The 26742-nt window shown below is 44.2% G+C and overlaps 1 protein-coding gene across 1 annotated transcript; it reads right to left on the bottom strand.

Annotated features, from left to right (window-relative positions):
- Window positions 1-1400: 1400 nt before the first annotated feature.
- LOC133424041 (potassium voltage-gated channel subfamily A member 1) lies at window positions 1401-15581 on the bottom strand. Its single transcript, XM_061714422.1, has 4 exons — window positions 14720-15581; window positions 9378-9621; window positions 7179-7574; window positions 1401-3278 (listed from the first exon to the last, which is right to left on the bottom strand). The coding sequence occupies exons 1-4, from the start codon at window positions 15220-15222 to the stop codon at window positions 2670-2672; spliced, it is 1752 nt and encodes a 583-aa protein (XP_061570406.1). The 5' UTR covers window positions 15223-15581; the 3' UTR covers window positions 1401-2669.
- Window positions 15582-26742: the final 11161 nt, after the last annotated feature.

Raw genomic sequence — 26742 nt, 5'->3', positions numbered from 1 at the left:
CAAACACACAGTATTGTTTTGTATTTTGTGTCTTTAATTTTTTCCAGTCATATGTTCCTCATTCAAGGTTGTTAAAAAAATTCTGCTATAATATCATATCGTATCGTTATCGTGACCTCAATATGGTGTATCGTACCGTATCGTGAGATTAGTGTATCGTTACACCCCTAAGCAGCTCCCACTTTGTCACCATGGGAACGTCGACAAGGCCCGGTCCCTCCTCTCTCCCCCCGGACCCTACCTCTCCACCCGGTCCCCCCGGTCCCCCTGGACCCCCCTCTCTCCCCCCGGACCCTACTTCTCCACCCGTTTCCCCGGCCCCCCTGGACCCCCCTCTCTCCCCCCGGACCCTACCTCTCCACCCGGTCCCCCCGTCTACCACCCCACGTCACATTATTTCACATCCCAGGTCACCTCTGTACAGACTCATTACTCAGGTACTTTAAAAACAACATGTTGTACATTTTTTCTTTTAAAGGAGCATGAGGCAGGATTGAGGCAGGATTTATGAAAAACATTAGTATATGTTTCAAGTTTTCTAGTAATAATGTCAGATGAAGCGTTCCAAACCCAAAAGAATGTTCCCTCTAGTGTATCTCTCCGTTGCCTTGAACAGGCTGTTGCTGCAAAATGTGCTGCAATTCGGTCCAGAATTTCCCGCGCTGTCCTGCAGATGTGACGTTACATGACGCTGCATGCACGTTCTCCCCGTTCTCCCGTGCCGGCTTCACTGTTGGCTGCAGTACCCCCGACGGCCGTCGTGGTGAGGGTGGCGCTAGAGAGTCTCATTTCTTAAAAGGAGCCTCAAGCTCCTTTAATATTATTTGTTCTGTTCTGATTTGTACTACACCAATCACCACAACAACTTCCTTGTGTGTGTTAAACTTCTTTCTGATTCTGATCTGCAAGGTCTCAAACACGCCCCGTCTCCTGTGGTGTCCCTCAAGGTTCCGTCCTCGGCCCTCTGCTATTCATCATATACACAAATATGTACACATATATATAATATACATGTATGTGTGTACATATAAATATACACACACACACACACACACACATATATATATATATATATATATATATATATATATATATATATATATATATATATAGTATCCATATTCCATATTCTCGGTGGTGAGAGGAGTCAGACCAACGCTGCTTATGTTCTGGGTCCATTAGTCCCACAATCCTCTTTGTCTGATCAGCTGCCATCAAATTAAAACATCCCATAAACGGCTCTGTGACACTAACCTGGTGTCGGAGCGACTCCATCAAATTAAAACATCCCATAAACGGCTCTGTGACACTAACCTGGTGTCGGAGCGACTCCATCAAATTAAAACATCCCATAAACGGCTCTGTAACACTAACCTGGTGTCGGAGCGACTCCATCCCTCCATCTCCACTTCGTCCTCCTCCGGTGGCTCGTGTTCCCTCGCTCCACGTACTTCACATACTCCCATTTATGTCCTTTTATTACAAAAATAAAGAAATCAAAGACGCTCTTTAGTTCCAGACGAGCAGAAACGAGGCTGAGGTCCAGTGTCGGTTACAAAAACGCCCTCCGGGAGGAAAACAGGGTCAAAAATAGACTTTGTCCCGTAAGACGGTGGATCTGATGGTCCTGAGGGTTCGGTTCACGTCGGCCGCAGGTTCCAGTGTAAACATGACCACTGATTTATGTTTATGTACACGGGTTAATCCACGGGTTAATCCTGAGTCCAGGAACGCCTTGATTGTCTGCACCATCAGCTCCTGGTTCTGGTTCTGGTTCCTGCAGCTCCTGGTTCTGGTTCCTGCAGCTCCTGGTTCTGGTTCCTGCAGCGTTGGGGGGGCAGCATGCACCGCGGACCGGCCAGAACCGGCCAGAACCGGCCAGAACCGGCCAGAACCGGCCAGAGCGCATCAGTCCGGGGTTAAACCTGTAGCTCCAGCGGCTGCTTTACATCCCAGGCAACAGTTTAAACGTTTAAGACTTTGCAAAGACCTAAAAAGAGTCCGTTCATGGGGAGTTTTCTACAAAATTGCACTGATGTCTTACTCCTTTAGCGTTTCCTTCAGTTTGGACCGGTCCTGGTCCATCTGTGCTGGAAGAAGTTCCCTGGATGTGAGGTCACTACTACGGGAATTGTGGGTAACAGTTTGAAAAGAACTGGTCACGTGGGCCGCGGAACCCTGGAGGGAAGTTTCCAGGTCTGAGTCCTGGTTCTCTACCTCCTGCGCTGATGTCTTACTCCCTTTGCATTGGGAACCGGTTCCATCTCGATGACCAGATCCTTTAAATCTGTGCAAAGACTTGCTATCCCGCTCCGGGGAGGGGGTTCCGGGTTAATCCTGAGTCCAGTCGGGGTTAACTTTCCTAGAGGGAACTTTCCAGGTTCTCTACGTCCCGCGCTGATGTCTTACTCCCTTCCCTTTGCATTGTTTTTGGGGTTCCTGCTGTACCGGCCCACCAGGGGGAACCGGTTCCGTCTCGGTGACCAGATCCTTAAGTTTATTGTTGTTGCACCAGTTAATCCTCTCGGCCAGGTCTCCCTCGCAAAAGAGATTCCTGGTAAAATAAAGGTTAATAAATCCGTGCAAAGACTTGCTAGCCCGCTCCGGGGAGGGGGTTCCGGGAACTACGGGAACTCTGGGGGTTCTGCAGGTTCTGCAGGTGCCGGGTTCTACAGGTCCGTCTCGCGGGTGTCCAGGCAGAAGGCGTACAGGGTTTTCTTCAGGTCCATGGTGCTGTTGGCCTTGGGTTTCCCCCCCGTTCCGTCGTGGTCCTCCCCCGCGCCCCCCGCCGAGGCCCCGCTAGCCTTGCGCGGCACCTCGGGGCTCGCGCCGCTGTCTTCCGGGTCGTCCTTCAGCGACGCGTGGTCCTCGCCCGTCTCGCGGTGGTAGAAGTAGTTGAAGTTGGACACGATGACGGGCACGGGCAGCGCGATGGTCAGCACCCCGGCGATGGCGCACAGCGAGCCCACGATCTTCCCGCCCACCGTCACGGGCCGCATGTCGCCGTAGCCCACCGTCGTCATGGTGACCACGGCCCACCAGAAGGCGTCGGGGATGCTGGAGAAGTGCGACTCGGGCTCGTCCGCCTCGGCGAAGAACACGGCGCTGGAGAAGAGGATGACGCCGATGAAGAGGAAGAAGATGAGCAGCCCCAGCTCGCGCATGCTAGCCTTCAGCGTCTGGCCCAGGATCTGCAGCCCCTTGGAGTGGCGCGACAGCTTGAAGATGCGGAAGACGCGCACCAGGCGGATGACGCGCAGGATGGCCAGCGACATGGTCTGAAAAATGAAATTAAATTAATTTATTTGGTGAGCAGGGAGCGTACATATCCACATACCACAGCCGTGTCCTGGATTTCAACACTTGTGCAACGGCATCGTCGTTACCTGAAGGAGGAATAAATAAGTTTTCCCACTTTTATTATTTTGTGTGTTTTCTGCAACATAAGGCACGTACTATTATAAGGCGCACCTTGAATAAATGGCCTCTTTTAAGACCCTCTTCATATATAAGACACACCGCATTACAAGACGCACTGAATATAGGGTTGTAGGTTGGTATGGAAGGGTTGTAGGTTGGTATGGAAGGGTTGTAGGTTGGTATGGAAGGGTTGTAGGTTGGTATGGAAGGGTTGTAGGTTGGTATGGAAGGGTTCTAGGTTGGTATGGAGGGGTCCTAGGTTGGTATGGAGGGGTCCTAGGTTGGTATGGAAGGTTCTAGGTTGGTATGGAAGGGTTTATTTGGTATGGAATGGTCCTAGGTTGGTATGGAAGGGTTTATTTGGTATGGAAGGTTCTAGGTTGGTATGAAAGGGTTGTAGGTTGGTATGGAAGGTTGTAGGTTGGTATGAAAGGGTTGTAGGTTGGTATGGAAGGGTTGTAGGTTGGTATGGAAGGGTTGTAGGTTGGTATGGAAGGTTCTAGGTTGGTATGAAAGGGTTGTAGGTTGGTATGGAAGGGTTGTAGGTTGGTATGGAAGGGTTCTAGGTTGGTATGGAAGAGTTGTAGGTTGGTATGGAAGGGTTTTAGGTTGGTATGGAAGGGTTGTAGGTTGGTATGGAAGGTCCTAGGTTGGTATGGAAGGGTTGTAGGTTGGTATGGAAGGGTTGTAGGTTGGTATGGAAGGTCCTAGGTTGGTATGGAAGGGTTGTAGGTTGGTATGGAAGGGTTCTAGGTTGGTATGGAAGAGTTGTAGGTTGGTATGGAAGGGTTTTAGGTTGGTATGGAAGGGTTGTAGGTTGGTATGGAAGGTCCTAGGTTGGTATGGAAGGGTTGTAGGTTGGTATGGAAGGTTCTAGGTTGGTATGGAAGGGTTGTAGGTTGGTATGGAAGGGTTGTAGGTTGGTATGGAAGGGTTGTAGGTTGGTATGGAAGGGTTGTAGGTTGGTATGGAAGGGTTGTAGGTTGGTATGGAAGGGTTCTAGGTTGGTATGGAAGAGTTGTAGGTTGGTATGGAAGGTCCTAGGTTGGTATGGAAGGTCCTAGGTTGGTATGGAAGGGTTGTAGGTTGGTATGGAAGGGTTGTAGGTTGGTATGGAAGGGTTCTAGGTTGGTATGTAAGGGTTGTAGGTTGTATGGAAGGGTTGTAGGTTGGTATGGAAGGGTTGTAGGTTGGTATGGAAGGGTTGTAGGTTGGTATGGAAGGGTTGTAGGTTGGTATGGAAGGTTCTAGGTTGGTATGAAAGGGTTGTAGGTTGGTATGGAAGGGTTGTAGGTTGGTATGGAAGGGTTCTAGGTTGGTATGGAAGAGTTGTAGGTTGGTATGGAAGGGTTTTAGGTTGGTATGGAAGGGTTGTAGGTTGGTATGGAAGGTCCTAGGTTGGTATGGAAGGGTTGTAGGTTGGTATGGAAGGTTCTAGGTTGGTATGGAAGGGTTGTAGGTTGGTATGGAAGGGTTGTAGGTTGGTATGGAAGGGTTGTAGGTTGGTATGGAAGGGTTGTAGGTTGGTATGGAAGGGTTGTAGTTTGGTATGGAAGGGTTCTAGGTTGGTATGGAAGAGTTGTAGGTTGGTATGGAAGGTCCTAGGTTGGTATGGAAGGGTTGTAGGTTGGTATGGAAGGGTTGTAGGTTGGTATGGAAGGGTTGTAGGTTGGTATGGAAGGGTTCTAGGTTGGTATGTAAGGGTTGTAGGTTGTATGGAAGGGTTGTAGGTTGGTATGGAAGGGTTGTAGGTTGGTATGGAAGGGTTGTAGGTTGGTATGGAAGGGTTGTAGGTTGGTATGGAAGGGTTGTAGGTTGGTATGGAAGGGTTCTAGGTTGGTATGGAAGGGTCGTAGGTTGGTATGGAAGGGTTGTAGGTTGGTATGGAAGGTTCTAGGTTGGTATGGAAGGGTTCTAGGTTGGTATGGAAGGGTCGTAGGTTGGTATGGAAGGGTTCTAGGTTGGTATGGAAGGGTTCTAGGTTGGTATGGAAGGGTTGTAGGTTGGTATGGAAGGGTTCTAGGTTGGTATGGAAGGGTTGTAGGTTGGTATGGAAGGTTGTAGGTTTGTATGGAAGGTTGTAGGTTGGTATAGAAGGGTTGTAGGTTGGTATGGAAGGTTCTAGGTTGGTATGGAAGGGTTGTAGGTTGGTATGGAAGGGTTGTAGGTTGGTATGGAAGGTTCTAGGTTGGTATGGAAGGGTTCTAGGTTGGTATGGAAGGGTCGTAGGTTGGTATGGAAGGGTTCTAGGTTGGTATGGAAGGGTTCTAGGTTGGTATGGAAGGGTTGTAGGTTGGTATGGAAGGGTTCTAGGTTGGTATGGAAGGGTCGTAGGTTGGTATGGAAGGGTTGTAGGTTGGTATGGAAGGTTCTAAGTTGGTATGGAAGGGTTGTAGGTTGGTATGGAAGGGTTGTAGGTTGGTATGGAAGGGTTGTAGGTTGGTATGGAAGGGTTCTAGGTTGGTATGGAAGGGTTGTAGGTTGGTATGGAAGGTTCTAAGTTGGTATGGAAGGGTTGTAGGTTGGTATGGAAGGTTCTAAGTTGGTATGGAAGGGTTGTAGGTTGGTATGGAAGGGTTGTAGGTTGGTATGGAAGGGTTGTAGGTTGGTATGGAAGGGTTCTAGGTTGGTATGGAAGGGTTGTAGGTTGGTATGGAAGGGTTGTAGGTATGTATGGAAGGGTTGTAGGTTGTTATGGAAGGGTTGTAGGTTGGTATGGAAGGGTTGTAGGTTGGTATGGAAGGGTTGTAGGTTGGTATGGAAGGTTCTAGGTTGGTATGTAAGGGTTGTAGGTTGTATGGAAGGGTTGTAGGTTGGTATGGAAGGGTTGTAGGTTGGTATGGAAGGGTTGTAGGTTGGTATGGAAGGGTTGTAGGTTGGTATGGAAGGGTTGTAGGTTGGTATGGAAGGTTCTAGGTTGGTATGGAAGGGTTCTAGGTTGGTATGGAAGGGTCGTAGGTTGGTATGGAAGGGTTCTAGGTTGGTATGGAAGGGTTCTAGGTTGGTATGGAAGGGTTGTAGGTTGGTATGGAAGGGTTCTAGGTTGGTATGGAAGGGTCGTAGGTTGGTATGGAAGGGTTCTAGGTTGGTATGGAAGGGTTCTAGGTTGGTATGGAAGGGTTGTAGGTTGGTATGGAAGGGTTCTAGGTTGGTATGGAAGGGTCGTAGGTTGGTATGGAAGGGTTGTAGGTTGGTATGGAAGGTTCTAAGTTGGTATGGAAGGGTTGTAGGTTGGTATGGAAGGGTTGTAGGTTGGTATGGAAGGGTTCTAGGTTGGTATGGAAGGGTTGTAGGTTGGTATGGAAGGTTCTAAGTTGGTATGGAAGGGTTGTAGGTTGGTATGGAAGGTTCTAAGTTGGTATGGAAGGGTTGTAGGTTGGTATGGAAGGGTTGTAGGTTGGTATGGAAGGGTTGTAGGTTGGTATGGAATGGTTGTAGGTTGGTATGGAAGGTTCTAGGTTGGTATGGAAGGGTTGTAGGTTGGTATGGAAGGGTTGTAGGTTGGTATGGAATGGTTCTAGGTTGGTATGGAAGGGTTGTAGGTTGGTATGGAAGGGTTCTAGGTTGGTATGGAAGGGTTGTAGGTTGGTATGGAAGGGTTGTAGGTTGGTATGGAAGGGTTGTAGGTTGGTATGGAAGGGTTGTAGGTTGGTATGGAAGGGTTGTAGGTTGGTATGGAAGGTTCTAGGTTGTGCTTTGGACAGAACAAGCAAATTTGCAAACTCTATAACTATAAAAACTTGAAAACTCCCAGCTACCTGCTGTCCGTTCTGGTGCTCGGTGCCGTCCTGCTGCTCCGCCTGCAGCTCGGTTCCCACCGTGATGAAGTAAGGCATGATGGACATGATGTCGATGATGTTCATCACCGTCTTGGAGAACTCCGACTTGCTCGGGCAGGCGAAGAAGCGCACGATGAGCTCGAAGGTGAACCAGATGACGCAGGTGGTCTCGATGATGAAGAAGGGGTCGGAGAAGGTGAGCGACGGCCGCGGCGCCGTGCTGTTGTCCAGCGCCGCCAGCTCGCGCTCGTCCCGGAACTCGGGCAGCGTCTCCAGGCAGAAGGTGATGATGGAGATGGTGATGACGATCACCGACACGATGGCGATGCCGCGCGCCGGGCTGGAGCTCTCCGGGTACTCGAAGATCAGCCACACCTGAGGATGGAAAAATACGTAGGGGTGGGTTAAAAATATCGATATGTCAATATTTTATCGATATACATGTGTAGGAACGATTATCGATACATAAATCCAATTATCGATTTAAAAAAAACAAAAACATTTTCGTTTTTTCCCCATTTTATCACCCAGCGCTCCTCCGTGAGTCAGTCCTGGGCATTGCTCCGTCTACCAACCCTTAGTTCTTTTTGAGAATCCCTTCTATTGCCAAAGCAAAATTGGTATTGTAACTAGAATATCGATATCGAATCGTATCGGAAATCGTATCGACTTGGGACCTAGTGTATCGGAATCGTATCGTATCGGGAGGTCAGTGATGATGCCCAGCTCTAATAATATGCATTATAATTACTTCTATTAGTATATACATACATAGTAGCACCACTTAATGATGGCTGTTTGTTTTGTTTTCTTTTGTTTGCCTTGATTTGTTTTGATTTTGACCATATTTATATATACACATAATTCAAGTTCAACTTAACTTTATTAATACCCATAGGTGGATTTGTTTTGCAGTAGATGGAAGGCTTCTCACTATAATTGAGTATTACATCACTGTATTGAACAGTTATTAAAGTAGGGATGTGTGTTTTATAAGTAAGTTTATTGAAACTGTTATTATATGTAAGAATGTATGTAGATTCAGGGGAACTGGATAAGTTTTTACTTCAATCCTACTCCGTTTGGAACATGTTGGTGGATCCGATCCATCAGCACCATGGAGATCCATCAGAACTGGTTGTGCAGCAGCAGTGGTGTAAAGTAACGAAGTACAAGTACTTCGTTATTGTACTTAAGTAAGATTTTTGAGAATTTGTACTTTTATTGATACTTTCATTTTTCTGTACTTTTACTTTTACTTCCTTACATTTTCAAGGAAAAAATCGTACTTTTAATCCGCTATATTTCAAATTGGACACGTCGTTACTCGCTACAAATTAAAGTCTTACATTAAATGAAAATGTAGGCGTGAGAACAGCACAGCGGGGGCTGATTTATGTTTCCGCGTTGCACCGGCGCAGAGCTACGGCGTAGGGTACGCGGCGACGCGCACCCTACGCCGTAGGCTCTGCGTTGGTGTAACGCGGAAACATAAATCAGCCTTGAGCGGCAGCCGACGCTCAAGCCGGCGAAATTAAAATGGGGTAATGGAAACAAACGCTAAAGGGGTCAGAATAATATCACCATTATTTAGAGTTGTAAGCAAATTCTTGGATTCTTCATTTCTTTGCAATCCTTTTGAAAATAATTTTGTACTTTGAATTTTGTACTTTGTACTTTTTACTTTTGTACTTAAGTACATTTTACACCATGTACTTTTGGTACTTTATTATATTTAAGTTGAGGTACTTTTATACTTTTACTTAAGTAATTTTCTTAATGGGTACTTTTTACTTTTACTTAAGTAATTTTCAAGCAGAAAATTTGTACTTTTACTTAAGTACAATATTTTTGTACTTTTTCCACCTCTGTGCAGCAGCAGCTTCTCTCACCTGTTTCTGGAACTCGTTGTGCAGCAGCAGCTTCTTTTACCTGCTTCTGGAACTGGTTCTGCAGCAGCAGCTTCTTTTACCTGTTTCTGGAACTGGTTCTGCAGCAGCAGCTTCTCTCACCTGCTTCTGGAACTCGTTGTGCAGCAGCAGCTCCTCTCACCTGCTTCTGGAACTGATTGTGCAGCAGCAGCTTCTCTCACCTGCTTCTGGAACTCGTTGTGCAGCAGCAGCAGCTTCTCTCACCTGCTTCTGGAACTGATTGTGCAGCAGCAGCAGCTTCTCTCACCTGCTTCTGGAACTCGTTGTGCGGCAGCGGCTTTTCCTCCTCGCGGATAAAGCCCTCGTCCTCCCTGAACCGCTCCATGGCGTCCTCTCCCAGCTGGTAGAAGCGGATCTCGTCGGCGAACACGTCGATGGAAACGTTGACGGGCCGGCGGATCTTCCCTCCCGACTGGTAGAAGTACAGGATCCCGTCGAAGCTCGGCCGGTTCCGGTCGAAGAAGTACTCGTTCCTGAGCGGGTCGAAGTACCTGAGGAGACCGAGGTGTGGATGAAAAAACACTTTCTGCAACTAAACAGCTGGCAAACTTGTTTTACTACAAAAACGAGCTAAACGCATCATAAATGAAGCGGGATATTATGATCATACTAATCCATTATTTTTAAATTCTCATATTCCGAAGTTTAGTGATTTGGTTTATTATAGAACAATACAAATCATGTTTAAAGCAAAAAATAAAACACTAGCAGACAAGTGTGCAGAAGTTTTTCATAGCGTATGAGAGTAAATATGAGTTAAGAGATGGAGGCAGATTTTTGTTACCAAAAGCGATAAAAGTTAAAAGAAGATTTATTTCTTTTAAAGGGGTCCAGCTGTGGAATAGTGTTGATCTCAAACTTAAGCAATAAACTTCCTTTGTTATGTTCAAAAAATCATTATGTGTATTTATATGTGGGAGTTATGGCTCTAATTGAAAAAAGGGGAAAAGAGATATGTATGTGTATGTATATGCATCTATGTGTGTACATGTATGTATGCAAGTGTATGTACAGTATATTATTATAGTATATTGCTTGTTGTTTGTGTGTAAATGTAAAGATTGCCTGGGATTACATAAATACTGCTTGTTAAGGAAAAAATGCACAATGTCTTGTTTTTTGAACAAATGCAGATTAAGTTCAAAACTAGATGTATTCATGTAAAGCAACAAACTTTAGTTTTAATTATTAATATCACAGATTTAAGTATGTTATATTTACATGCGCTTAGATTTATTTTTTTAGTGCAAGCAAGAGCCTTCAAAAGCTCCAACACATCCAGAACAGCTGCTAGGATCCTGATGAGAGTGTAAATACGACCACATCACTCCATCCTCCACTCACTACACCCCATCTCCCCATCTCCTCCCGGACACAATACAGAATCTCCCTGTTAACCTACCGATGCGTCCATGTAGTCCGTGTTCCAGACCAGAGATCAGAACCACTCAAGGTGACAACACTTACTTATAAGTTTTGAAAATATCCATGTCTGTAGATGATATATATATTTTTTTTCTTTTTTCCCTTGTCTGCACACATATTAATGATTGATACCATGACGGTAGAAACCAAAAGCATACACATGTGCATTATTACTATATTTAATATATATACATATATATACGCATACATATGCGTACACATACATAAATATACACATACAAACCCAGTGTTTTTTTTTTTGGCATGCAGGTGAACAAGCCAGTGTGTATGTCTATGTGTGTGTGTGTGTGTGTGTGTGTGTGTGTGTGTGTGTGTGTGTGTGTGTAATAAACCGAACAAAGCTCCACCTGAAGTGTATCTATAGTGGGGGAGGGGGGGGAGCAACCCCGCCACCCGCGAGACCAGAGGCCGACACGGAAGAGCCCGGAACCCAGGCCACCGGCAACCCCACAGAGGGAAGAAGCAGGAGGGAGGCAACCCACCGCCTGCGAGGCCGAGAGGGTCCGCGGGCGGGGCCCCCACGGCGCGGGAAGAAGCAGCCAGGGATCCCGTGGCAGCGGATCGTGACCCAGGCAATCCCCGGCCACCCGGTCCGGGCCGGACACGCGGCCAGGAGGCCCTCACCCTTCAGGCCAACGACCCCCACCCGGCAGAGGGCAGGCCTGCCAGGAGAGACAGAGCCGCCCCGGCCGCCGACGCGGGGAGGCGCACCCACCCCCCACGAAAGTGGCCCTCCAAGACCAGATAATAATAATAATAATAACCATCTTTGTATAATATAATATTGATAAATTATTAAGTTTTGATGTCCTGCCAATGGAGGCTCAAATCCTCCATGGCAGGACCCTTCCATACCGCATTCTCACCGACACAGACACACAATCACGCACCGTTTCCCCCTCCCCGGGGGGGTCCAGCACCGCCAGAAGGCACCCCAGGCTGCACGGCGAGCCCCGCCGGGCCCGGGTAACCCGACCCACCTGTCCCAGGCCAGTGAGGGAACGCGGGTGATGTAGGACCCCCTCCCGCCCCTGGTGTTGAGTGCATGTGATTAATGCCATAAAAACAGGGAGGGGGGAGGGCCAAGTATCGATTTGACACCGACCCCCCCCCCCCCTCCCGAACTACGTGTCCTTGTTAAATGTATTTATTAAGTGTTGAATGTGCAGTGTCTATTTTGCTGTTAAAACCGTGAGGCGGGGAGTGCCGGGCCACGCGGGACAGTGCCCCCCACGACCCGGACCCCCCGCCCCTTCGCCTATGTGCGTATGAATCGTGTAGGGGGGGAAGGAGGGGGAGCGGAGGCCGAAGCCAGGAGGCAGGACCAGCAAAGCCGGCCCTGATAAGACACCCGCGTCCCCCCACCGGCCATCCAGTAGACGGGGGCCGGCCCTCCGAGCCGGGCCAGGGCCCCGCGGCCCCACCCACCGCCCCCCAGGGGCCACCAGAGGCCCGCGCCCCAGACCCCCCAAGCCGACCCCCAACCCCAAGGGCTACGAGATCACCACCCCCCCGCCCCCACTAGGTAATGAAGCCAATAATCGGGGACCAGAGAGAGTGCAATTCAGCCGAATGTTGTTCAGTGGAGGCAGACATTATCTCACTACTAATATGATCTGATAAAAGATTCCTAAAATGGTTGATACATAAACTGGATTTTTGTTTCCAATTTACTAGAATGGTTTTCTTTGCGATACATAAAGCAGTGAGAACCCGGTGTGTCCAATTAGGTTCCATTTGAATGTCTCCCAGGTGACCTAATATACATACCGTGGGGCACACTGGGATTCTGTGGTTGATCCATGTGGATAAATCCTCACAAATCTCCTTCCAGAACCTCTGTACCGGTGTGCAGAGCCATAAAGCATGCATATAATTATCTGGGGTGTTCTCTGTGCACTGTGAACAGATATTAGAGGTGACAAAGCCCATCTGGAACATCCTTTGTCCAGTATAATGTATTCTATGAAGAACTTTGTACTGTATAAGTTGTAAGTTTGGGTTTTTGGTCATAGTAAACGTATTTAAGCATATTTGTAACCAAGAAAACTGGTCGGTATTCAGAGAGAGATCCGCCTCCCACTTGGAAGTCGGAAGAGAGACTGAATCGTCCAGTTTAGATACTAACCTGTAGAGTTTTGATAACAACTTTAAAGTGCTTAGATTCAATAAATCTATTATCTTAGCGGGAAGTTGTACGTTTAATTGACTAATTTTGTATGTTTTATTTATTATGGCCTTAAGTTGTTGATACTCTAAAAATGTATTCCTGCTAACTCCGTATTGAACAATAAGTGTATTGAAAGGTACAAACTGTCCTCCTACAATTACGTGCTGTAAGTACCGTATTCCTTGATCTCTCCATTGAACGAAGTTAACCACCTTTTTATCATTTTTCACGATGTCTGGGTTGTTCCATATGGGAGTACGATCACATGTAGATGATAATTTAGTATGATAACCTTCCTGAGAGGCAGCTGGATCAGAGTTATCAGCTCATGAAGTTACACACCCCCTTCAGAAAATTACATTTTAGATGCTATTCATTCAAGATGTGAATCTTTCTGACCAACATAGAGGTCACTGCAGCTCTTTAAACTAGAAACAATGTGCAATGAGCTTCGTTTTCGTGTAAACGAACGGCCAAAACGCATGAAAACACCACCATTCACCGCTCAGACCCACCTTTTTAGGAAAGCATATGCCAGCTACGATTTATGATTTGCCATTGATTTTTATGGCTTTTTTACTTTTTAGTGATGATACTGCTGCTTTTTTTTATTTTCTTGCTTTGAATGTTGTAGCATGTTGAGATTGATTGAATGTAAAGTGCATTATAGATTAAATCCATGATTATTCTTACTTGATTATCTTGGCCGCGTCCCCCAGCTTCAATAATAATAATAATAATAATAATAGTAATAATAATAATAATAATAATAATAATAATTATTATTATTATTATTATTATTATTATTATTACTTGATCCTCTTGGCCGGGTCCCCCAGCAGCTTTAATTATTATTATTATTATTTTATTCTTACTTGATCCTCTTGGCCGGGTCCCCCAGCAGCTTTAATTATTATTATTATTATTATTTTATTCTTACTTGATCCTCTTGGCCGGGTCCCCCAGCAGCTTTAATTATTATTATTATTATTATTATTTTATTCTTACTTGATCCTCTTGGCCGGGTCCCCCAGCAGCTTTAATAATAATAATAATTAATAATAATGACTTTATCCTCTTGGCCGGGTCCCCCAGCAGCTTTAATAATAATAATAATTAATAATAATGACTTTATCCTCTTGGCCGGGTCCCCAAGCAGTTTTAATTATTAATTATTAATATAATAATGATTACTTGATTCTCTTGGCCGGGTCCCCCAGCAGCTTTAATTATTATTATTAATATAATAATGATTACTTGATCCTCTTGGCCGGGTCCCCCAGCAGCTTTAATTATTATTATTATTTTATTCTTACTTTATTCTCTTGGCTGGGTCCCCCAGCAGCTTTAATTATTAATATTATTATAATAATTACTTTATTCTCTTGGCCGGGTCCCCCAGCAGCTTTAATTATTATTATTATCATTATTATTTTATTCTTACTTGATTCTCTTGGCCGGGTCCCCCAGCAGCTTTAATTATTAATATTAATATAATAATGATTACTTGATCCTCTTGGCCGGGTCCCCCAGCAGCTTTAATAATAATAATAATAATAATTAATATTAATTTCTTTATTCTCTTTGCCGGGTCCCCCAGCAGCTTTAATAGTTATTATTATTATTTTATTCTTACTTTATTCTCTTGACCGGGTCCCCCAGCAGCTTTAATAGTTATTATTATTATTTTATTCTTACTTTATTCTCTTGGCCGGGTCCCCCAGCAGTTTTAATTATTAATTATTAATATAATAATGATTACTTGATCCTCTTGGCCGGGTCCCCCAGCAGTTTTAATTATTAATTATTAATATAATAATGATTACTTGATCCTCTTGGCCGGGTCCCCCAGCAGCTTTAATAATAATAATAATAATAATAATAATAATAATAATAATAATAATTAATAAATATTACTTGATCCTCTTGGCCGGGTCCCCCAGCAGCTTTATTTATTATTATTTTATTCTTACTTGATTCTCTTGGCCGGGTCCCCCAGCAGGGTCTCCGGGAACTGGTTCAGGGTCCCCAGCTGGGTCTCGTAGCGCAGTCCCGCCACGTTGATGAGAACCCGCTCGCGGCTGTCCGCGTCCGCGTCCAGGTTCAGGTCCAGGTTCAGGTTCGGGTCCAGGTTCGGGTCCAGGTCGTCCCACAGGTGCGGGCTGTGGTCGGCGCGTAAAAGCGCGTCCGTGGCGTCGGAGCCGCAGTTCATGTCGTTGATCTTCCAGGGGCCCCGGGGCGGGGGGGCGGCCAGGACGGCGGTCCCTGCCCGGGGGGGGAGCTCCTTCCCCGGATCCTTCCCCGGGTCCTTCCCCGGGTCCTTCCCCGGATCCCCCCGCACCGGCGCGGCCTGCGGGACCGCGTTCCGGGGCCCGTCCTCCGCCGGGGCCCCCGGGGGGAGACCCGGGGCCACCGGGGCCCCGCCGGGGCCGGGTTTGGTCCCGCAGTTCTCAAAGCTCACCAGCGCGACCTCCATCCCGCAGAACCCGCAGAACCCGCGGAACCTCAGACCCGCAGACCGGTTCCGCCCGGTCTGGACCGGGTCTGGACCGGGACCGGTACCGCTGGTACCCTGCGCGCTCACGGACACCTGTAGATCCGCAGCATCCTCCCGGATCCGCGCTCTGGGTCAGCCGCGCCGCTCCATCGGTGTCGGCTCGGTTGCGCGGGGGCTGGACCGGAGCCGCCGGGTCGGTTCTGCTGGTCTAGACCGGTTCCGCGGACCGGGAGCGGGACAGAAACAGCAGCAGATGGAGGGATGAGAGTCCCTGACGTAGATGGAGGGATGAGGATGAAGGGATGAGGATGGAGGGATGAGGATCCTGACGTGACCAGAGCCGTTCAGGCGCGCAGGACGTCTGTGGACGAGGAGAGAACCGCGGCGGCTGGATCTCCCTCTCCCTCTCTCCCTCTAACGCTCCCTCTCCCTCTCTCCCTCTCTCTAACTCTCCCTCTCTCTAACTCTCCCTCTCTCTAACTCAAATTCAAATTCATGTATTTAGCGGCTTCTAAAGAACTTTCCTTTTTTTCTCCAATTAAATGTAGGATTTTGTCCTGATCTGTGAGGGAATCAAAATCCTGGACTTGTTTTTTAATTTTAGGAAAGAACTAGATCTAATGTCTTTGTAATGTTCACACTCTAACACTCTAACTCTCTCCCCCTCTTCCCTCTCTCTCTCTCTCTCCCTCCTCTCTCTCTCTCTCTCTCTCTCTCTCTCTCTCTCTCTCTCCCTCTAACTCTCCCTCTAACTCTCCCTCTCTCTCTAACTTCATTACATACATACATACTGTGATGATGAGCACAAACGGGCTACCGTAGTCGCGGTATGACGTCATCAGTGTGCGTTCATAACAAGCTGGTATCTGTATCGTGTGCGTGGTTCTCTGTTTAATAAACGGCTGGTTAATGCCGAACTGAGTCGACGTGGTCGTCATCTTTGAACTCCCGTTACTGTTCATGACATGGTGTCAGAAGTGGCCGACAGGAAGCCTACGCTGTGAGATATGGCAAAGTTCGGACCGCCAGAGCCTTTTGACTTCACCCGGCCGGCTGAATGGCCGATGTGGCGCCGCCGCTTCGACCGCTTCCGAGTGGCGTCGAAGCTGGATAGAGACAGCGGGGAAGTGCAGGTGAACACGCTTCTCTACGCCTTGGGAAGGGAGGCAGAGGCTATTTATGACTCTTTTGTGTACGACAACGTCGATGAGGAGGAAGACGAGCCCCCGGAGCTCAATTACACGACGGTAATGGAGAAATTCAGCGAGCATTTTGTGCCCAAGAGGAACGTCATTCACGACAGGGCGTGCTTCCACATGAGGGTACAGAAGCCTGGAGAGTCGGTTGAAGCTTTTGTCCGGGGACTGTATGAGCTGGCACAATATTGTGAGTTCAAGGGGACAAAAGACGAACAAATCAGGGACAGGATTGTTATTGGAATATCCGACAACGAAGTTTCCCAAAAGTTGCAGCTCGAACCTGAACTCTCGCTCGAAAGAGCTATCCAGATTGCACGCCAGAGTGAACAAATTAAGCAGCAGAACGTGAGCCTGCGTGCGGATTGTACTGTGGATGCTGTGAGACAAAGAAGGCAGCAGTTTCGCGCTAAAAGGAGCGACAATGATGGACAATGGCGGCGGAAGCAGGAGCAAGGTGAGCAGAGAAACACCGTTGCATGCTCTCGCTGTGCTAGACATCATGGGAAAACAAAGCCCTGCCCAGCAAAGAATAAGAGGTGCAGAAAATGTACAAAATTGGGACATTTTGAAGTAGCCTGTCAAACGCGAATGCTTAAAGAGGTGGCACTGGCTCCTGATAAAATATCAGAGGGAGACGGGGACATGTTTTTCCTTGGAGCGGTGACTGAAAATAAGCCAGCCGTGATCGAGCAGCCAGACACAGAGGACGAGTGGCTGGTGGAGTTGCCTGTAAATGACAGCATTGTCAAATTTAAAATTGACACAGGGGCTGACATCACGGTGATGTCACAAACTGCTTTTGACAGACTGGCACAGAGCCCAAGATTGGTCACAACGCAGAAGATACCACTAGTGACCAGTCCTGGCGGTAAGGTGCAGTGTGTTGGCAAATTCCTGGCCAGAACGCAGTTTAAAGGACAGAACTATCGCTACTGGGTCACTGTCATAAAAGGCCCGTATGCTCACAACCTATTAGGAGGGACTGTTGCCAGGAGGATGGGACTGGTCAAACGCATTAATGGCGTTGACACAAAGATGTTAGCGGACGTGTATGGGGACATCGGTCTGCTCAAGTGTGATCCAGTCAAAATTGAACTGAGAGCAGATGCGGAGCCCTACACTCTGACAGCACCGCGACGCATCCCATTTCCTCTCCTGTCAAAAGTGGAGACAGAACTGAAGCGGATGCTTGCCATGGGGATTATCGAGGAGGTCACGGAGCCCACCGATTGGTGCGCCCCGATGGTTCCAGTGGAAAAAAAGAACCGAGACCAAGTGAGGGTGTGCGTTGATCTCAAACGCTTAAACAAAGCTGTGAAGCGAGAACGTTACATCCTGCCAACTTTGGAAGATATTGCCCCACAGCTGGCTGGAGCAAAAGTGTTTTCCACCCTGGACGCTTCGTGTGGATTCTGGCAGATTCCTCTGGATGCAAGCAGCCAAAAGCTGACTACGTTTATAACACCTATAGGCAGATTCTGCTTCCGAAGGCTGCCGTTTGGAATTACTTCAGCTCCAGAAATCTTCCAAAGACAAATGTCAACGCTGCTGAAGGGTCATGAAGGAGTTGTCGTGGTGATGGACGACATACTCGTTTTTGGAGCAACTAAAGAGGAGCATGATAAGCGTCTGAACGGGGTTCTGAGGACTGTGAAAGACAGCGGCTTGAAACTGAATAAGGCCAAGTGCCATTTTGCTAAATCCGAGTTGACATACTTTGGTCACATAATCAGTGCTGAGGGGATGAGACCAGACCCGAATAAGGTGAGAGCTATCACCGACATGCCAAGCCCGACCAACGTGGAAGAGCTTCGTCAGGTTCTGGGTCTCATCAACTACGTCGGGAGGTTCCTGCCTGACCTCTCCACGAAGCTCCACCCGATCACCTGCCTGTTGAGGAGGGAAAGCGAGTGGACATGGGGTGACGCGCAAGAACAAGCATTCTCTGCGGTTAAAGCCATGCTTGTGTCAGCCCCAGCTCTTGCTTATTATGAAGCTAAAAGAAAGACTGTCATCAGCGCTGACGCAAGCAGCTTCGGCTTAGGAGCAGCGCTGTTGCAGGAACACGGAGACTGCTTGAAACCAGTGGCATTCTGTTCCCGCACGCTGTCCGACGCGGAGAAACGGTATTCTCAGATCGAGAAAGAGTGTTTGGCAGGCGTGTGGGCGTGTGAGCGGTTTGCACGTTACGTGCAGGGCATGGATGGTTTCCGTCTGCAAACGGACCATAAACCACTGGTGCCGCTTATCAACACCTACGACCTGGACAAGGCCCCTCCGAGGTGCCAGAGGCTCCTCATGCGGCTTTTAAGGTTTCACGTGGTAGCAGAACACGTCCCAGGGAAACAGCTGGTCGTCGCCGACGCGCTCTCCCGGAGCCCGCTGACCAACGTGAGAGATGAGAGCACAGACCAGGAGGTACAGGCGTACGTCGAGTCTGTAGTAGCAAATGCACCTGTCTCATCACAAAAACTCTGGGAAATCCGCGCAGCCACGCAGCATGACGAAGATCTGCAGAAGGTCTTGCGTTTCATTAGTAAGGGGTGGCCGGCTAAATCAACGCTGTCACCATCGCTGCATGGATTTTACACTGCAAGAGCGCAACTCTCAGAGACTGATGGCCTAGTGCTATATCAGGACCGACTGGTCATTCCTACTGTTCTAAGGGTGAACATATTAAAGCTGTTGCACGAGGGGCACCAAGGACTGACACGGTGCCGTGCTCGTGCCAAGATGTCTGTGTGGTGGCCACACATTGGAGCTGAGATCACACAAACAGTCTCCACATGCAAATTCTGCATAGAACAGAAACCCAGCCAGAGACACGAGCCCCTCCTGACCACACCTCTGCCGGAGGGCCCCTGGCAGCGTATTGCTGCTGATTTGTGTGAGTCAGGAAAAGGGGATTACCTTATCGTGACTGATTACTATTCTCGGGACATTGAAATTGCCCACCTGACTACAACATCGAGCCGTCAAGTAATTAACAGGCTCAAGAGCATGTTTGTGAGGTGGGGCATTCCCTTAGAATTGGTGAGTGACAACGGCACTCAGTTTACCTCTGCTGAGTTTCAGGACTTCAGCCGGGAGTATGGGTTTGTGCACACGACGTCTAGCCCCCATTACCCCCAGGCTAACGGCGCTGCGGAGCGTGCCGTTCAGACTGCAAAACACATATTAAAGCAGCCTGATCCACATCTGGCCCTGATGTGCTACAGGGCGACCCCTAGTGCTGCGACAGGGGTGAGCCCAGCCTCGCTTATGGTGGGGAGGCACATCCGGACGACACTTCCTATGCTGGAGGCCAAGCTACAACCTGCACCTGTGGACCGATATCAAGTCCAGCAGAAGGACATCCAGACCAAGTCCGCTTACCGGTTCTTCCATGACCGGCATCATTCTGCACTGCCTCTCCCTGCTCTACAACCAGGGCAGGACGTCAGAGTGAAGCTGGATGGAGAGAAGGGGTGGAGGACATCAGCGAGAGTCATCGAAAGGTGCAGGGAGCCAAGATCCTACATGGTGAAGACAGACAACGGAGCAGTACTGCGACGCAACCGGAGACATCTGCAGGCTGTTCCACAGTCTGCTGACCCACCTGACCGACAGCTGCAGCCGCCTGGATCTCCAGTGCAGCAGCCCAGAAGCCCTCTACCTGTGGTCCGTACCGGCCTCAGGAACCAGAGACTGACAGACTCAGATGTGGAGTGGGCCCCGCAGAGTTCATCTCCACATAGTGCTGTACAGGTGACATCTAGAGGTCGTGAGGTCAGAGTTCCTCTCAGGTATAGAGACACTTAGGATTTAGAAGTAACCAACTTCACATTAAGCTCAGGTGAAAAGTTGTGTGAAAGATAATTTGAGTAAAGGATAACTTTTGGTTTAATTATGTTTAATTTGACAGTTTAGAAAGAAAAAAAAAGATTATTAATGAATGGAAATTACATGGTTAAATTTGGGTTTATATTTCATATTATTTGTACTAATTTCTGAAGAAATGTGATTACTGTTGAGTTAAAGGCGGTGAAATCATAACGTCACAGTTAGTCACAGTAAGTTAAAGTAAGTTAAAGCTTTTATGTTCTCTACATCCATGCTTGTGTTAGAAGATATGCATCTCAGTTAACGTTGTGAGTTTAACCACTTTAAGGGGGAGATGTGATGATGAGCACAAACGGGCTACCGTAGTCGCGGTATGACGTCATCAGTGTGCGTTCATAACAAGCTGGTATCTGTATCGTGTGCGTGGTTCTCTGTTTAATAAACGGCTGGTTAATGCCGAACTGAGTCGACGTGGTCGTCATCTTTGAACTCCCGTTACTGTTCATGACACATACATTCATACATTTTTGTGTATCTGATTACACCAAAATATTTATTTTTATATTTTATATTTTATATTTTATATTTATACCTAAGTCACTTTTGTACAGACTCACCCGGCACTTTAAAACCTCATTTTGTACATTTCTGGTCTACATTTTATTTTATTGTTTATACATTTTATTTTATCTCTTATATATATTTGTTTTTATAATTGTATTGTGTTGCACCAATCATCACCATAACAAATTCCTCGTGTGAAAACTTGGCAATAAACCCTTTTCTGATTCTGATTCTGATTCAAGTTATATTTTTTAAATGTTTTAAGTCGTTGTAATGTTTCCACAACTTAAAATTTTCTATTTTCCTCAGCTCATTATCTGTGGGAAATACACTCGAAATTTTGAATATTTCTCAGCTCAGTCAATAATGTTTGAAAGAATTGAAAGCGACACTGCTGTTACAATTCAACCATTTCTTATTTAACACAATGTGCCTTTTAAAATAGGCATTGCCAAACAATCAGTGCAAAATCTACAATCACATTTGTTTTTTACTATTTACATTGCAAGTGTTACTTTTATTGTGTGCAAACCAATAAAGAAAAATAAATAAAATAAAAGTACAATCTGAGGTAGAAGAGGAAAACAGTGCAACAGCCACAATCCCATTTGTTTTACTCTTATTGTAAGTGTGCAAACCAATAAAAATATTTTTTTTTAACCAAAATTGTGGTAAATGCTTTCAAACTGTTAAATAAAATGAGGAACAACGTGTATACGTGTTTTCAGGAGCTACTCCAGTAGTTATGGAGCTCAAGCATGGATGCTGGTTGTCAACGGTTACTGGTTGCCATGGTTACCGTCTCCCTCTGTACCTGGCAACCAGACCTTGAGCTCCACAGAAGGGGAGTCTGCTCTCCGTTTACCAAACATGGGCTTCACGTGTACACGAGGAAGAGTACAGTCTAGTATAAACCAGTATGAACTGGTATGAACCAGTATAAACCAATATGAACCAGTATAAACCAGTATAAACCAGTATAAACCAGTATAAACCAATACAAACCAGTATAAACCAGTATGTACCGGTATCAACCAGTATAAACCAATATGAACCAATACAAACCAGTAAAAAACCTGTATAAACCACTGAAAACCAGAACAAACCAATACAAAACAGTACAAACCAGTATGTACCGGTATCAACCAGTATAAACCAATGCAAACCAGTATAAACCAATACAAACCAGTATAAACCAGTATAAACCAGTACAAACCAGTATAAACCAGTATAAACCAGTATAAACCAGTATAAACCAGTATAAACCATTATAAACCAGTATAAACCAGTATAAACCAGTATAAACCAGCATAAACCAATATAAACCAGTATAAACCAGTATAAACCAGTATGAACCAGTATAAACCAGTAAAAACCAGTATAAACCAGTATAAACCAATACAAACCAGTATAAACCAGTATAAACCAGTATAAACCAGTATATACCAATACAAACCAGTGTAAACCAGTATAAACCAGTATAAACCAGTATAAACCAATACAAACCAGTACAAACCAGTATAAACCAGTATAAACCAGTATGAACCAGTACAAACCAGTATAAACCAGTATGAACCAGTATAAACCAGTATAAACCAGTACAGTATAAACCAGTATAAACCAGTATAAACCAGTATAAACAAACCAGTATAAACCAGTATAAACCAGTATAAACCAATATAAACCAGTATAAACCAGTATAAACCAGTATAAACCAGTATAAACCAATTTAAACCAGTATAAACCAGTATAAACAAACCAGTATAAACCAATATAAACCAGTATAAACCAGTATAAACAAACCAATATAAACCAGTATAAACCAGTATAAACCAATATAAACCAGTATAAACCAGTATAAACCAGTATAAACCAGTATAAACCAATTTAAACCAGTATAAACCAGTATAAACAAACCAGTATAAACCAGTATAAACCAGTATAAACCAGTACAGTATAAACCAGTATAAACCAGTATAAACAAACCAGTATGAACCAGTATAAACCAATATAAACCAGTATTAACCAGTATAAACCAGTATGAACCAGTATAAACCAGTATAAACCAGTATAAACCAGTATAAACCAGTATAAACCAATATAAACCAGTATTAACCAGTATAAACCAGTATAAACCAGTATGAACCAGTATAAACCAGTATGAACCAGTATAAACCAGTATAAACCAGTATGAACCAGTATAAACCAGTATAAACCAATATAAACCAGTATAAACCAGTATAAACCAGTATAAACAAACCAGTATAAACCAGTATAAACCAGTATAAACCAATATAAACCAGTATAAACCAGTATAAACCAGTATAAACAAACCAGTATAAACCAATATAAACCAGTATAAACCAGTATAAACCAGTATAAACCAATATAAACCAGTATAAACCAGTAAAAACCAGTATGAACCAGTATAAACCAGTATAAACCAGTATAAACCAGTATAAACAAACCAGTATAAACCAGTATAAACCAGTATAAACCGGTATAAACCAATATAAACCAGTATAAACCAGTATAAACCAGTATAAACCAATACAAACCAGTATAAACCAGTATAAACCAGTATAAACCAGTATAAAACCAGTATAAACCAGTATAAACCAGTATGGACCAGTATAAACCAGTATGGACCAGTATAAACCAGTATGAACCAGTATAAACCAGTATAAACCAATACAAACCAGATTAAACCAGTATAAACCAGTATAAAACCAGTATAAACCAGTATAAACCAGTATGGACCAGTATAAACCAGTATAAACCAATACAAACCAGTATAAACCAGTATAAACCAGTATAAACCAGTATAAACCAGTATAAACCAGTATAAACAAATACAGTATAAACCAGTATAAAACCAGTATAAACCAGTATAAACCAGTATGGACCAGTATAAACCAGTATGAACCAGTATAAACCAGTATAAACCAGTATGGACCAGTATAAACCAGTATGGACCAGTATAAACCAGTATATACCAATACAAACCAGATTAAACCAGTATAAACCAGTATGGACCAGTATAAACCAGTACAGTATAAACCAGTATAAACCAGTATAAACAAACCAGTATGAACCAGTATAAACCAATATAAACCAGTATGAACCAGTATAAACCAGTATGAACCAGTATAAACCAGTATAAACCAGTATAAACCAGTATAAACCAGTATAAACCAGTACAGTATAAACCAGTATAAACCAGTATAAACAAACCAGTATGAACCAGTATAAACCAATATAAACCAGTATTAACCAGTATAAACCAGTATGAACCAGTATAAACCAGTATAAACCAGTATAAACCAGTATAAACCAGTATAAACCAATATAAACCAGTATTAACCAGTATGAACCAGTATAAACCAGTATGAACCAGTATAAACCAGTATAAACCAGTATGAACCAGTATAAACCAGTATAAACCAATATAAACCAGTATAAACCAGTATAAACCAGTATAAACAAACCAGTATAAACCAGTATAAACCAGTATAAACCAATATAAACCAGTATAAACCAGTATAAACCAGTATAAACAAACCAGTATAAACCAATATAAACCAGTATAAACCAGTATAAACCAGTATAAACCAATATAAACCAGTATAAACCAGTAAAAACCAGTATGAACCAGTATAAACCAGTATAAACCAGTATAAACAAACCAGTATAAACCAGTATAAACCAGTATAAACCGGTATAAACCAATATAAACCAGTATAAACCAGTATAAACCAGTATAAACCAATACAAACCAGTATAAACCAGTATAAACCAGTATAAACCAGTATAAAACCAGTATAAACCAGTATAAACCAGTATGGACCAGTATAAACCAGTATGGACCAGTATAAACCAGTATGAACCAGTATAAACCAGTATAAACCAATACAAACCAGATTAAACCAGTATAAACCAGTATAAAACCAGTATAAACCAGTATAAACCAGTATGGACCAGTATAAACCAGTATAAACCAATACAAACCAGTATAAACCAGTATAAACCAGTATAAACCAGTATAAACCAGTATAAACCAGTATAAACAAATACAGTATAAACCAGTATAAAACCAGTATAAACCAGTATAAACCAGTATGGACCAGTATAAACCAGTATGAACCAGTATAAACCAGTATAAACCAGTATGGACCAGTATAAACCAGTATGGACCAGTATAAACCAGTATAAACCAATACAAACCAGATTAAACCAGTATAAACCAGTATGGACCAGTATAAACCAGTATAAAACCAGTATAAACCAGTATAAACCAGTATAAACCAGTATAAACCAGTATAAACAAACCAGTATAAACCAATATAAACCAGTATAAACCAGTATAAACAAACCAGTATAAACCAGTATAAACCAGTATAAACCAATATAAACCAGTATAAACCAGTATAAACCAGTATAAACAAACCAGTATAAACCAATATAAACCAGTATAAACCAGTATAAACCAGTATAAACCAATATAAACCAGTATAAACCAGTAAAAACCAGTATGAACCAGTATAAACCAGTATAAACCAGTATAAACCAGTATAAACAAACCAGTATAAACCAGTATAAACCAGTATAAACCGGTATAAACCAATATAAACCAGTATAAACCAGTATAAACCAGTATAAACCAATACAAACCAGTATAAACCAGTATAAACCAGTATAAACCAGTATAAAACCAGTATAAACCAGTATAAACCAGTATGGACCAGTATAAACCAGTATGGACCAGTATAAACCAGTATGAACCAGTATAAACCAGTATAAACCAATACAAACCAGATTAAACCAGTATAAACCAGTATAAAACCAGTATAAACCAGTATAAACCAGTATGGACCAGTATAAACCAGTATAAACCAATACAAACCAGTATAAACCAGTATAAACCAGTATAAACCAGTATAAACCAGTATAAACCAGTATAAACAAATACAGTATAAACCAGTATAAAACCAGTATAAACCAGTATAAACCAGTATGGACCAGTATAAACCAGTATGAACCAGTATAAACCAGTATAAACCAGTATGGACCAGTATAAACCAGTATGGACCAGTATAAACCAGTATAAACCAATACAAACCAGATTAAACCAGTATAAACCAGTATGGACCAGTATAAACCAGTATAAAACCAGTATAAACCAGTATAAACCAGTATGAACCAGTATAAACCAGTATAAACCAATACAAACCAGATTAAACCAGTATAAACCAGTATGGACCAGTATAAACCAGTATAAAACCAGTATAAACCACTATAAACCAGTATAAACAAACCAGTATAAACCAATAGAAACCAGTATAAACCAGTATAAACCAGTATAAACAAATACAGTATAAACCAATATAAACCAGTATAAAACCAGTATAAACCAGTATAAACCAATATAAACCAGTATAAAACCAGTATAAACCAGTATGAACCAGTATAAACCAGTATAAACCAATATAAACCAGTATAAAACCAGTATAAACCAGTATAAACCAGTATGGACCAGTATAAACCAGTATAAACCAGTATGAACCAGTATAAACCAGTATGGACCAGTATAAACCAGTATAAACCAGTATGAACCAGTATGGACCAGTATAAACCAGTATGAACCAGTATAAACCAGTATAAACCAGTATGAACCAGTATAAACCAGTATATACCAATACAAACCAGTGTAAACCAGTATAAACCAGTATAAACCAGTATAAACCAATACAAACCAGTACAAACCAGTATAAACCAGTATAAACCAGTATGAACCAGTACAAACCAGTATAAACCAGTATGAACCAATATAAACCAGTATAAACCAGTATAAACCAGTATAAACAAACCAGTATAAACCAATATAAACCAGTATAAACCAGTATGAACCAGTATA

Source organism: Cololabis saira, chromosome 23, assembly GCF_033807715.1.
Source record: "Cololabis saira isolate AMF1-May2022 chromosome 23, fColSai1.1, whole genome shotgun sequence".
Lineage (NCBI taxonomy): Eukaryota > Metazoa > Chordata > Actinopteri > Beloniformes > Belonidae > Cololabis > Cololabis saira.
This window is presented reverse-complemented; position numbering and strand designations above follow the sequence as displayed.